This window comes from Mytilus californianus, unplaced genomic scaffold (assembly GCF_021869535.1).
Source record: "Mytilus californianus isolate M0D057914Y unplaced genomic scaffold, xbMytCali1.0.p SCAF_3, whole genome shotgun sequence".
NCBI classification, from domain to species: Eukaryota; Metazoa; Mollusca; class Bivalvia; order Mytilida; family Mytilidae; genus Mytilus; species Mytilus californianus.
In genome coordinates, this window is record NW_026262679.1 from 88,503,249 (window position 1) to 88,518,498 (window position 15,250).

Below are 15,250 nucleotides of genomic sequence, written 5' to 3' on the forward strand. Positions count from 1 at the left end.
CATTTAAATAACCAGAATTTTTTCCTTTTGGTAAATAAAAGCATTTTTCAATGTATCTGTTGTTATTTCACTGTCCAAGGTTAAAAAAGGGGGGATGGGAGGGAGGTTCAGTCCTTTAAACCTATTTCAACCCTGTTAATTTGAATATGCCTATCCAAAGTCAGGAATCTAGTCAATTTCTGTCTTTGTTCATCTTTTTGTGTTTTTGTTCTTCAAAGAATTTAGTGTTGATGGAAAATCTAAGGGAGTCACTAATAAAATTATTAAATACTTGCTTAAAGTTGGGGCTATCAAGAGTTGGATATATATATCAGACAGTTCTTTATTTTTGAAGTACCTATGTTGACTTTATACATCCTTTCTTGTTTCATTGCATTGCTAGGCTGCTGTCTTGTTGCTGTATACCCAACATCTACTTTCATTTGTGTTAAATTTATGAAAACAGTTTAGGCAATAAAAGACACTACCGGTATTCTGATTTAAAAAGTATATTAAAGACAGTAAAACATGTATAAACTGAAGTATTGAAATTAAAAAATCTGTTTTAACTAGCTTCTGGTTTCAGTTCCCATTATCAACTATAAAAAGAGGATATGTATAATAAAAATCTCTAGTACAAATTGGTTTGTTTAACATGGTTAAGACAGGTTTTTCTATACTTTCTAAAAATATTCAAATCATTGTTTTGTGCTTATTTTTATATTTTCCCCTCTTATTTTTGCTTTGATTGATATCACTGGAGGCATGCTGAATTTAAAAAGAGGCTGGTTTGAAGGAATATTGTGCATGTGTGTAAGCAGGGTATAATATGTTTGTGATTATTCATCACACTGCTTGATTAATACATAGTTTTTTGTGCATTGCTAGCTAATGCTAGGACGTCTAAATAAAAGTGTCCATTTATAATACCTGGTCCAATAAAACTCTGGCTTTTCTTGGAATGATACAGAAATATATCTTTAGGTGTAGCTGGTCTGGCATTAGCAGGTATAAACTTCCTAATTGGACCTGAAGTACTTGGTGTTGGACTACAAAACAAACAAATTATCAATAAAATGAAAATCAAATTTCTTTATAAATTCACCAGGAGACATATTTCTATGACCAGTATTGTTTGTTTCTGAGTTTTAAGTATTTTTATCTATGAATTCTTGAATAATGCCATTTATTCCTAATAAACTGCTTCGCTGAGCGCAATTGGATACGCCCGCAGAGGTCCAACCCTGAACAGTTGGGAGCAAAAATGGACACAATATTCAAGCTTGATACAGGTATGAATTTGGATTGTAATTAAATATTTGACATATTATAGGTTTCTGAATAAATGTAGTCAAAGAACTTGAAATTGGTTATATGAATTGAATTTATATTCAATTAACGATTTCTTGCTGTTGTGCAATACACTGTGCTGTTGCGCAATACTTAGTAAATCTGTTGTCAGACTATAAACAAATAAAGTTCAATTAATTCTCAATGTCATAATAGAAATTTATGAAAATGTAAAGGGAGCTTACATCAATAGATATAAACAATTCACCAAAGTTTCATGAGAATTGCTGACAGCATTTTTGAGTTATTGTCCGAAAACTGGAAAATCCCCCTTTTTTAATGAATAAAACCCCAGAACTCAGAAATGATAAATGAAAAATTTATAAAATTCTAAACAGAGCTTACATCAATAGATATAAACAATTCACCAAAGTTTCATAAGAACTGCTGAAGTTATTGTCTGAAAACTGGAAAATCCCCCCTTTTTTAATGAATAAAACCCCATAACTCAGAAATGATAAATGAAAAATTTATAAAATTCTAAACGGAGCTTACATCAATAGATATAAACAATTCACCAAAGTTTCATAAGAACTGCTGAAAGCATTTTTGATATTTTGTCCGAAACTGGAAAATCCCCCTTTTTTATAAATAAAACCCTGTAACTCGGAAACGTAAAATCTAAAATTTATAAAAAATGAAAGGGAGCTCACGTCAATAGATATAAACAATTCACCAAAGTTTTATGCAAATTGGTTAAAGCGTTTTTGAGTTAATGTCTGACATGTTGACAACAGACGGACAGACAGACGGACGGACGGACAGAAGTATACCATAATACGTCCCGTAAACGGGCGTATAAAAATGCTATGAACTGAAAGGATACAACTATTTTGAAAGGTAAAATTTCAAGGTTCTGGTAGACAGCAACAACACATAATGAAGTTCAGTCTTTTCGGATTAGATTAATATCAAAATTTCAGTATGAGATTTATTCATTGAACTACTAAAAAATTACAAATACTTTGACCATGAAAAACATGTTATAGATCAACAGTAAAAATGTTATGCTTTTATTGTTCAATTTTTCACATTTTTTCATTGTCTAGTCAGTAGTTGTACGTACCCCCTTAGCTTTGAAGGAGCTCTGACAAGAACGGTAGATTCCCTGGAAAGTAGTCCTAAACCTGGCTTACTGCTAGCAGTACTTGGTACTTGAGACACTGTAAGAGGACGATCTACTACCTGATGGAATACATAAGGTCTCTCAGCTTCTAAGTGTAAAGATGACTGGGGATTCTCAGCTGTAAAAAAATCAAGAAAATAATGACAAAAACATTCTAGGACTAAAAATAAACATGATAAAGGGTAATGTGATCTGGAGTTTATGTCAATGAGACAGCAAGACAACAACAAAAACAACCTATAGATAATCATTTTATTTGCATAGAAATAATATTCTACATTTTGAATTTCATCTACATTTTTTAATATTTTTTGTAAGGTAATTGATCTACAATATATAGTAGATAGAAAATAGAGGATCTGAAGATGGTCAGAAGCTGAAACATCTTGAAAACAGTTTACATACTACCGGAAATGAAGCAGAATTACCTGCCTTAAAATGAACAATAAGTACCTACAACAATGTTAAGTTATATGTTCCCTTTTAAAATTTCTACACAAGAATATATTTTTTAATGCCAAAATTTCCAGAACTTTTTGAGTAGTTAACAGGATTCTACATTTTCTGAATATCTTTTTTTTTGTATTTTCCCTTCCTATAAACTATCATGACTATAGGCATTTTTTTTTATAATGTTGGACAATCTGAGTTATATTTTGTTGTTGACAAATACTTTGATGACCAAATAAAGTGTTGAACGGAGTAAAATTTTATGGTCACTTGCCCAAAAGACAAATTGTTTAAAAGTTAATGTGGAACCCTGCAGTACAAATGTATTTCATATAGTAAATATCATGATGCTTGAAATAGCCTACCCCTCACTAAAATACTACTTTTTTATATTGACAAAAAGTATTTGTAAACATCATAACTCTCTTAACATTTAAAAACATTCCTTATTTGTTTACTTCAGAGTTTTAATGTTTAGAATGCTATTTAGTATAGAATTTTATTTTAATTCTGCTTCCGTATTTACCACTTCTGCAGATTGATACTTAACCATCTGGTATCCTATTCGGTATGCTATTCATTTTTTTCCCATTTTATGCAATCTGTGTGTTCTGTTTTAGAAATATAATATAATATTTCTAAAACATTATATCTTTACCATGTATCAGCTAATTTATGTTTTGATCTGGCTTAAGGTTGCTCATTTCTATTACAGGTTTTCATTACCACTTTGGATACTTATATTTAAAAACATGTTTTACTACATGTATTATAAGGTGGACGGATGGATGGATGGCGGTTTAACATCCAGTGGCATATTCAATGCATATTCAGGGCGAGAACATGATAATCTGAAGCAAGTATAAACCCTGCTTTGTACTAGACAGACACTCTGAACTTGATTTTTAACGTGCTAGTACACAAGGTACCAGTCCACAGGAAGACATGTCACCCTACCCAGACACATTATTCTGACTATGAGCTGACCAGTCTTTGCTCTTACTCCTTACTGCTGCGTGCTTAGGGAAGAAGCAGCAAATAACAATTTTCAAGTCTTTGGTTTCACCCGGCTGGGGTTCATACCCATGACCTTCTGGATTCAAGGCAAACATGATATTAAGAGACCACAGAGGAGATATATTATAAGGTGGATGGGGATCATTAATATATCTTCTCCACATACAAAAACCATAAAAATTATCAAAAATATTTGGAGGTGTAATATCGATTTGAAATCGATTATATTTCAATTTATATACATTTTATATTTGTCATATATTTTTAGATACTAGTACAATTAATATGAAAAATAAATATTTGGTTTTTTTTCTAATTTATATTCGAATAGCAAACATGATATCGTCCTTTAACAAATAACAAATGACCAAAATAAAAAATATTTCTTCATATCAATTGCAAATCATTGACTCAAATAAAACAATGTTTGATTATCTCAATTATCAATAATTACATAGTCAATTATTACCATCATCCAGTTCTCAAACTAAAGATGGATAATCAATAGACGACTTTCAAATTTATGTATTTTCCCGTAGATATCCTATGTCACAATGCTTAAGAGTTATTACCTCACAGTAAGAACCGATTGTTCTATGACGTAATTTACATTGATTGACCTCAGGTGAATCGGTGAAACTCATTCATAAAAACCCTACCATAAACAATTATATTTCAAGGAAGCAGGACCTTCTTTTAAGTAAATCAACCAAAAATTGAACTTAGTTTACATTTTATGGTCAGCAGTTTCCTTTAAAAGATCTTGTTAAACAGTATTTTAAATTCTTATTTCTAAAAGTCAACTATGACAAAACAGGAAACAAATAAGCATGATAACTTATGTGATTCAGACATTTCAAGTTCTACAATATATTTTATCAAAATATATATTTTCCATACCTGTTATAATATTTATCATATTTGTGTTGTACGGCATGTTGATAGATTTGATGGCTTGCCTGCTGCCAAGGAGATCGCTCCCAAGGGAATCTGGCAAACGCCATCTGTTGGTACCTCCAACCTGTTTCCTAACTCGACATCTAGGTGTAACAGCATGCTGAAATAGTAAATACAATGTAAGATGATTTGGCTGATCCAATATATTACATGTATGTAACTTGTAATTTCAATTTCATATCTGGGAAATTTGATTGATTTGTTGAAATTGGCTTTGAACTTTCTTTCAGTATCTGCGAGTACTCTTAGATTGGTACCTTGTGACTTTTGTGTGCTTAAATCTGATCTGATGAATCAAGCCTTTTCGAATTAATTTTTTATGGTTATTAAACAGTCATTTACACTCCTTTTGGTCTCTTGGTGAATTATAGCTATATATATGTTGTCTAATTGGCAATTATACACATATCCTATTTTTTATAAGTAAAATAAAACCTCAGTATGTTGTTTTATATACATATCTCAAGCTTTTTTTCTTGAACTCAAAAACCAGATATATAGCGCCAATATTTATAATAGCAATCTACCTATACTCCATAGAGCCAAACTACTTCTATTGAAGTGTAAGACTTGATATCATTATACTTTCTGTAAGAATGTTTCTAGATAATAAGTAAATGAACATACATCAACAGTTTTACAACATGAACTATGAAAAATTGTGTACCTATTATAGTAAAAATATTTATAAACAATTTGTGGAATGCAACAGTTTAAAATCACACTGCTGCTGCAGTCATGACAGAAGTTGGTTAATTTGTTTACAGTCTACTATTGTATATTTAGTTTCTAAAAAAAATTATTATCAAATAATACAAGAAACAAATACACCCATTACTATTTGTGTGCCATTACTGGACATCACAACGGTTTCCATAAAATTTTGATGTCACAATAGAAAATGTCTGAAGCCACAAAGGAAAAGTGATTGTTGTATAGGTTCAAGTGTTGCAAATTCTTAGGTCAAGTGTCACAGATTCTAAATAGCGATAAGGTCTATTGTTTCCTGTTGCATAAAATTTTGTTAATTATATATCATCTATGGGAACATAAACAGTTGATTAAAACAAGATATGACATGTTCTTTAAAAAAAACAAATACTATAAAATTGTAACATGTAATTTATTAATTAAACCAAAAAATTACCTTGAAAACCAAAAATATTCAAAATCCATTGAGTCTTGAACTCAAAATTACAACCTTTCAATTCATTATTTAATTTGCTTGATCTTAATCTTGTTTACAAATTCGTTAAACAACAAATTGAAAAAGGTGGATTTCATACCTTACGACTATAAACAGACACCATCATTGGAACAATAAAATTGATATATAAATGAAATAATTCATGTATGTGAATATCTTAAGGATGAAATATCTCAACTAGAACACTGTTCAATAAAATGACTTAAATCATCATTAGAGTATTCAAATAAAAAATTCAATGACTTCAGAAACCCAAACATCAATGTATAAAATTTCATTTTGTTATGAAGTACCATTTTACCAGTTCAATACTTTAATACTGTTTCAAGATACTGCAATTACTACGCAGATAAAAGGTTTAAATAGATGTTTAAATGATCAGAAAATTTAAATGTCGCTGAATAGCGGGTGTCTCAACTAATAGTCCTTTCAGTTTATCAGTATGAATACAGATCATTTATCGACATAATAATGCATTGAACAATTTTAAATTGATAAAAATCAATCTTCAACTTATTAGAGTGTTTCAAAAGGCTATAAAATAAATAGCCTACTCTAGTTGATAACTTTAAATGCTCTTGTCTACGCTGGTGAATAAACGCAAGTCAATTTGCTTGCACCTTGAGATCTCTACTTTATAAAATATCGATACAATGTCAGAGTTCTTGTGATATAACCTTGCGACGAATAATTAAGCAGTTCAACCTTGTAAATATGGCCAACTTGGTTATTAAAATTCCTGCCAAGTAATCCTGTCCTCACGAAATTAAGTTAATTGTACCAAGTTTTTCAACGTTTGTTCAAATATCAATTCTAAAGATATAAAAGATCGTGGAAATATATTAGAAAGGTATCACGTTTTAACAATGTGTAAAATGTATTGTAGAGGGGCTGGATACATTGTTTTTGACAAACCTTTTCTTAGATCATCAGCTTTTTTTAAAATAAATCCAATTACTGACTTTACATGGTTTATTCATAGTTGTTTGCAAAAATGTTGTGTTGCAAGTATTTCATACATATATACTAAACAAGAACAACATTAAGAAATAAGCTTTGCGTGTCCTGAAAAATGTGTGAAATGGTTTATATTGTCAATGAAATTGTTACTGCCACTGGAAAAAGGTGTGTTGGGCTAAGTCAGAAAATACACTTTGGAATGGGCTAAAAGTAAACCCTGAAAAGAGTTGCTGAAATTTTTTTTACATGGTGACAGTACAAATATCCCCAACCTATGACATTTAAAATGAATAATCCCCATTCTGACAGTACGGTTTCTAGTTCTAAATCAAAACTATCTTTATTCACCACTTTTTTAATCTGCGGACAATTTGAAGCTTGGTATATTATCATGATTATATTATACTATTTGAAGCATTTGTTGCCTTATAGATGTCTTAAGATTGTTTGTGCCATTTGTGCTAAAGTTACACCCCAAAGGATCTCCTTTAATTTATTCATATTTTCAATGTTGTTGAAGTTTGCAAACATGGGCAAAGAATTCTTTATAATTCATCTGACATAAATGTTTTGTAGGATCAAATTTTATTCAATAGCAACCTACATAGCAAAGAATAGTAATTAATCCCTGTATTCATCTGTCAAATAATTTAGAAATGTGTATTAGCTTTTTAACAAATTATATTCAAATATAAGATGTTCAATCTGATCTGATATAAATTAAACTGAAAGCAAATGTATTTTTTTAGCAAAGCTGACATACATATTAATTGGCTGAAAACTAAATCCAATTTATTAAAATTCTAAGTATTCAGTATCACTCCCCATCATAAAATCGTCACACATGTATATCAAAAATCAATTTCAACGTACTTCAATAATCTTATTACTGTATTAAATATAAGTGTTAGAAGTATTTTCTTTATAACTTAGGTAGTCTGTAAACAATTAAATGTCCCTAGTCATTTTAGATTTAATATGAACAACCTGCCAATCTTAAAATCAATATTTGTCAAGTAAACATAACAGAGAGGGTTTAAAGCACTTTATAATTTACTTAAATGAAACCTAAAATTTAAAAATGTAACTTTATCAAACTGGTGTTTGTGTTTACATAGTTATTTGACGCAGTCAAAATATTTTCATTTTCTGCGGTCTTGTGCTTCATATTAGAATATAGAGCACAAGACTACAGCATGTACTTTAATTAAAAAAAATGTCTTGAAACTTTAAGGCACATTGTACATGTTTAATCCTCACTTACATTTTAAAATGTAAACATGAATGAATGAAATATATTCAGCAAATATAAAAAAGGAGATGTGGTATGATTGCCAATGAGACAACTCTCCACATGAGACCAAATGACACAGAAATTAACAACTATAGGTCACCGCCTTCAACAATGAGCAGTCAGAATTTGGCTGAATCAACAGTGTGCAGCTGATACGGCTGCACACTGTTGATTCAGCCAAATTCAGATTGAACACTATGTTTCTAAAAAACTCTGTTGATTTGATTGATTAATTGATGTTTAATGCCACTTTCCCTCCCTGGTGCTTTCGACTTGAGAACCGTCGTACACAAGCATCGCACAAGTTGGCACTCCAAGGCGGGTGGGGAGCAAGAAGGTGAACTGTGGTTTATTTTTATCAATAGTACCGCTAAAGTCGATGCTAGGGGCCGTCTTGACCTTGTTGTAGGGTATGAATGATTCGTTCATTGTTGAAGACCCTACATCAACTGTCAAGATGAAGAATCAGGATAAAAGCCCTGTAAATTGATAATTTTCTATGTTTTCTATGTATTGTGTGTGATTTTGTCCCATGTACATTTACTCCATATCCTTTCATTTTCTATAGACACATTTGAATAACATTTTAGTCCTGGATAAAGCATCAATCAAAATGATGTACACACTGTAAACTGAGAAAATTTTGGGATAAGCTTTTACAGAACTATACCACAAGGCAGAAAAATTAAATTAATAAAAGGGTTATTTTATTTTGCAGTATTTGCAAGTCTATTGGAAATCTCTCTCTCTCGCAAAATTATGAATAAATAATTTTTACATCTTCAATTATCCTATCCTATGGTGATTCACTCAAATCAATATATGTGGCTGTGTGACTTTTACAAGAATAACCTTATACATGTATCATGTACAAAATTTCTACTTGTACTATTCTTTTATTCTATTTGGTAAAATGTTTGAGCTGTATTTTTTAAATTTCAAGAATGAGGTTTCTCTACCATGATACTTTTACAATAAAAACAATACACTAGCAAATATAAGATGCTCCCTCCATAATCAGTTTTCTTTCTCCAAGCTTGATATTGAATACCAATCATATCATGCAGCAGATTTGCATCTCTTCCCATAAGCAGTACTTTAGTATTAATCAGCAGATTTCTGTATATTGTTATCATAAAATAATATCAAACATCAATTGTAGTCAGATCAAATCTTTTCAATTTCAGAAGGCCAATATGAGTATAGGGAAATATAAGTTTTGATACCATCAAACAATCTCTTTATGAATCAGAAAACTGTCTACAAATGTATCTATCATCATTAATGCCATCAAAGCAATCATCATCCAGGCAGCTATGTTATACATGTATATATAGCCTGGTACATAACTTGATATATTTATTTACCCTTTCTGGATATCTTCCATCCACAATCACACCCATCAATGCTGTGTATGGCGCTTCATTGACAGATCTACAAAAGAAGGTATCAAGGAATTTTAACATACATTTGTACATGTACATGTATTTTTTTTATGATATTTACTGATGGCAGTGATGAGATCTTTCAGCTTCCTTAGAAGAATGGCATACAGTGTAGATGTCATGAATACTTTTCTATCTGCATGCACTACAATTCTGTATGTTAGATTTTAACGCACATTTTTATTACCTACAACTTAATTGTTTCCATATCATATGATTAGTAAGCAGACTCTTTATAGATTACAAATGTAGAAGAAGAAGAAGAAGAAGTAGAGAGAACTTTCAGTGTTGCCAAACCCTGTGCAAAGTTTTCAAGCAGAACCAATTACAGATGTACATTCAAATTTTAATTTGGTTCCTTACTTGGAAGAAGAAATGTATATATATAATTCACTAAGTACATGTATGTGCTAAACACTTCTGGGATTCAGTGTCCAGAGCTATTTTCTGATTGTCAGGCACAATCAGAAAATCCCTCTGCATGCAGAATCCCAAAAGGGAGTAACCTAAAGCTATAAAATATTTCTATACATGTATAATGATGTGGGTTCATGGCCTAGTGGCTAAGACTGATAGCTACAGTGTTGAATGTCCTGGGGTCGATCCTGACTTTATGTGCTGGAAATTTCATTACATTTAATAATGTGGTGATTTTCTAATTCCAATCCCAAACACAATTCAGGTACCCAGACTAGAGTTTAAACAAGAATGGGTACTCTGCGGGCCTTGCTTGGTCACAGTTGCACCCTGGACATCAATCTGCAGGTATCTCTTTTTTTTCTGTTCCCACCGAAAAGCCCTCTATAGTTCTCTAAGAGTACTTCAGCTTTCTCCACCATAATGACAGACTTTTTGGAGTCCTAACACTCCATTGTTATCCCTTGAGGGTTCTGTGTCTGGAGTGACATTCTGATCAGAGGATGGCCAGATCAGAAAATTGCTCAAGACACAGAATAAACAAAGGCATTAACGAGGGTCATAATGGGGGTACCTTCATGACGAATTACGGTAAATAAAATTGCCAAATGACGTTAACAGTATTTTTTGGTGCATGACGATAAAACATTCACTTTTTTATGATGACAATATAATCGACTGATTTTGATGAATCAGTTAAATTCTTTCCAAAAATAAAGGTAACGGTTAATTATTTGAGTCCTCTGACGAATCACGATTTGACGCCAACGGTAGCAGAACACGATCGTTTGATGCCTCATTCCTACCCTCATTAACACCCTTGGTGTTGGGTTCTGGATTGTTTGTGGTGTATATAATTATAAATTAGTGACACATCTCCATAAATACAATGGGGGAGTGTTCATGGATTCCTTTGTACCTTTGCAGCTTTCGAATAAAGGAGTAATTTACGTATATGTACATATATATACGGTACTTGACTCCAGCTTTCTATCTGACTGTATTCTCAAGAATATTGGAATAGTTTTATTCCATGCCTCTTACTAAATCTCGTTTTAATTTGTCATTTGAACATCTTTTGCAGAGTGTAGCAGTTAATAAGACCAAAGAGCGAACCGTCAGATGTTTTTTTCTTCCCTTGGGCTCTCGATATTTTTATTTTTTTTGCGATTGCTAACATTTAGCTGATGTCGCACAGAGATTTTTTGTTTCTTTAAAGAACCTAATGAACGTAATAATTGTTGCCCGATTTAAAACATGTAAAATTATAATTTACAAAACATACTGTGAATATGAAATAGCAGCTTTTGGAACTCCTCTAGGAATTGTCGGAAAGTAAGAAGTTGTACTAAGCCTCGAAAGCTGAGGAGGCATGTTACTTGAAACTTCCGCCATTATTAGCTTGACCAAACAACAGCTGATGCTGTAAGCATGCGAGCGATAAAATAGTCTAAATCGTCTCAGTAGAACAAGATGTGAACAACTGGCCGTGAATCAATCTTTTATGAACAGATAAGCATTATTATCTTGAAATACATTGAATGCAAAAAACTTATTTCGTTAAATCAAAAGAATAAGACTGTGCGGATGGATATATTCGTATCTGTCTATGTAACTAAGGACTCGATAATCTAAAAATAGACTTTCGGTGTAAACAAGAACACGTGGTAATGTTTTTTAAATGAATACTATGTACAGCGAGTCTGCAATTTCTTAATTTTCTAATTTAAACCGACTTGACATAATTTTTAATTATTTATTTTACAAACTTCTCAATATTTGGGTCGAAGAGACAATATATAATTCATTCATATAAATATAATTTTTATCTGAAATAAGCTTGACTGTGACCTGAGTGACCAACATTACTAAATGTCAGCTAAATTTTTACATTTAGATACTAGATTTATTTCTAAAATGTTATCATAGCAACGTATATTGATAATTCAAAATTACGTGTGTTGACCATCGTTATATAATGCATCGAGGGTCCTTCTTCTTCCCGTTACGAGTCGGATTCTAGTTGCAATTGATTGTATTTTACTCGGACGCATATCAAAAAGACAAGAGGCCAGTCCTTTTGCCAAAAGTAAAAGTCCAGGAAAACTAGATGGTATTTACAGTAAAATCGAAAATCAACATCATAGGTAAATGCATATTTACAACTATGTACACTGGATATCATGCTGTCTAGTTGGGATGTGGATGGGTCCAGGAGATGGTGTTCACACTGGCCCTGAAGTCTCCAATGATCCGGACTCCACTGCAGATAAAAGTTGTCACTGAACCTAGTGTAAGCCTGAAAATTCTTGCCCAAAACTTTTGAATTGTGATAAATCCGCTATTCTTTATTATAAATTGCACCCGTGTTTTCCCCTAAGCTCCTGCAATTTGCCCTAGGTCATACGTCAGTTCAGTCTCGGACTAGCCTCAAGGGGAAAGCTATACAGAATAACAAATAAGAAAAACATATTATTTGTAATGGGGTTTTCTCTGGTGACAACTGTAAATAAAATTATTACAAAGAATCATTTTACAATATGCATTCATTCTGAAGTATGTAATCTCTTATTCCGCGCAGGACCATGATTTGCCCTTAAGATCCCAAATAACTCGGCATACAATATAGAAGAAATTATGACATGTTAGAATTAAAACTTATTCTATCAGTAACCTTTAATCACAAGTTACAAAAATAGAACACATTAAGAACTAGTAATGGCATTTTTTTTAAATAAAGATATGGAGATGTGGTAGTATTGCAAATGAGAAAACTAACCAGAGATATGTAAATCTGAAGACTGTCGTTAAAATATAGAATGCCAATTTGAGGAAGCTTCTGATAGGTTCTTGTCAACATTTTTTGATGCGTATCAATACGTATTTATAATTCAACCTTCGATTCGTCGCCACACAGTGTTTAGCAGCACTTTCACTTACGAAAACAGGAGTTACTTTAAAAAAAATAGCAATTAATACTGAGAGACAAATTTGGTCACTACCTAGCTTCATTTGGAATGAACTTACTGACCTGCACCCATCTCAAACTGTGACAGCTTGGGAAAATCTTTCGATAAAATTGAGTGTGACATTTTGATAAGAAAATGAAAACGTAGTGGGTTATTTTCTTACACCATGCCAGTGATGTAGCTTCCACTGAGGCAATGATGCAATTGTCTATTTAAACCGATCTTTTACCAATAAAAATAGATACGATATAAGGAGATATATAAAGTATATTTCATAGTACAGAGCATAGTGAAGATTGTTCCAAAACGTTCGCAATATCTACCCTTTAGCATTCATTCCTCGTTATTAACCTAAAAAAGTATATGCCGAACCAAAAATGACTAACGTAGTTATCTAGTTTAAGGAAGGGACACATTATACTGTGTAAATGATTCAAACAAGAGGTCAGACTTCATGTTTCACCCAGTTATAATGTATCCATGCATCTTGGTACCTCCCTTTAAACATATATAAAGTTATCTTACCTCCTATACATTTCTATGAATATTATTGGTTTTAACAAGATTTAGAATTGGAGCTCACAAACTTGAAATAGAAAAAGGTCGTTATTTTAATATAAAACTAGAAAATAGAATATGCAAACTCTGCCGTGTAATGAGGAAATAGAAGATGAGATGCATTTTCTTTTAACATGTAAAGCTTTGGTTATACTATATGCAAACTCTGTAATGAGGAAATAGAAGATGAGATGCATTTTCTTTTGACATGTAAAGCTTTGATATATACTTGACTTTTATACTAATGTATGCAATGTATGTTTGCATTTTGTTTGTGATTTTTTTTTATCATGGATGAGGGCCTCAGGGAAGATTAGTTATATAACTAACTGTGTAACCCTCTTAAAATAAAGTATTGTTGTTGTTGTTGGTTAATGTTAGAAATCCCTATCTTAGCAAAATATTTAGTAAAAATAAAAATATTTCAAAACTTGATAACAAATCTCTGTTTATTTGGTTAATGGGAAATGAAGATAAAAATATTTTGATTATAATTTGTCAATTATTAGAGGTTTTAGATAAAAACAGGAATACAATACTAAATTAGATTACTTTATATAGAGTTATAGATATATATGATCATATATGCATTTACAATAGTTACTATTTACATTTAATTAATAATTGGTATGCTGTGAGGTGTACTGTCCAATAAAGGGTCCAGAATAACAAACAATGGGTCATATTATATATTTTTATTATAACAAATTACTTATTTCAGTTACTTTGATATTATATATTAATCAATTAAATCAAAATTAATCATGTTATGTACTTTGTTTAACCTATTTTTAATTTACTTTTATATTATGTTTGAAATTAATTATTCTGCTCATTTTGGGCGCCGTGATTGGCAAATAAAATATTTGTTTGTTTGTTTGGTCAAGGACGTTTAACTAGCATCTAATATACGTCCTTGGTTTGGTTTAAAGCTACCGTGTGGAGAGCATGCATATCTAAAATGGGTTTAGTAGGCGTGGTTTATTTTAATACACGGTTAGTAGTGGTGTTACGTCCCTCTATAAAAAAAAAAACACGGCGTTGAGGAAAAATCTGAAACGTTTCGTCCAAACAACAGACGAAGAAATTAATGATGAACGACTGAAATAAATGCAGAAAACACATTAACAGCTACCAATTTGTTATTGTTGGCATTTGTTTTGTATAGACCAATGGACGTATCTTTGATGAATTTTTGGTTGTGTGGGATGTATGAATACACAGTCACTTCAAGTCGGAACGATACAGTCAAATCTCATGTAAAGATAGTCCATTGTCTCTCTAAACGTCTCAGAACACACGAAACACATGCAACAACTATTTTAGGGGACCTTACGGAGCCTTATTGCAAGGCAAAATTTCTGCTCCTGTCTAACATGCCCTTCTTTTCCAGTTGCAGACAAAATTTGTGCTCTCATCCAGATCGACCCACTCTACAGAACATATGTATTGGAGTAGTACGTGTTAATGTATTCATGCTTGTGCTGAATTTGCATGAAATACTTGTCATATGGCAAGCTA

General features: G+C 31.7%; 1 protein-coding gene across 4 annotated transcripts in view; it reads right to left on the reverse strand.

The window, feature by feature from the left end:
* LOC127735332 (BTB/POZ domain-containing protein 16-like) overlaps positions 1-11,613 on the reverse strand; it is a 138,079-nt gene extending 126,466 nt beyond the window's left edge. For all 4 annotated transcript variants that reach the window (XR_007998319.1, XM_052245488.1, XM_052245487.1 and 1 more), the window contains exons 1-5: positions 11,488-11,613; positions 9,708-9,774; positions 4,823-4,979; positions 2,396-2,573; positions 910-1,028 (exon numbers count right to left, since the gene is read on the reverse strand). Coding sequence is in view for 3 of the 4 variants with exons in the window: in XM_052245488.1 (XP_052101448.1) it covers positions 910-1,028; positions 2,396-2,573; positions 4,823-4,979; positions 9,708-9,774; positions 11,488-11,597 (631 nt within the window). In the remaining variant the exon portion in view is untranslated. The remainder of the gene's footprint in view (positions 1-909; positions 1,029-2,395; positions 2,574-4,822; positions 4,980-9,707; positions 9,775-11,487) is intronic.
* Positions 11,614-15,250: the final 3,637 nt, after the last annotated feature.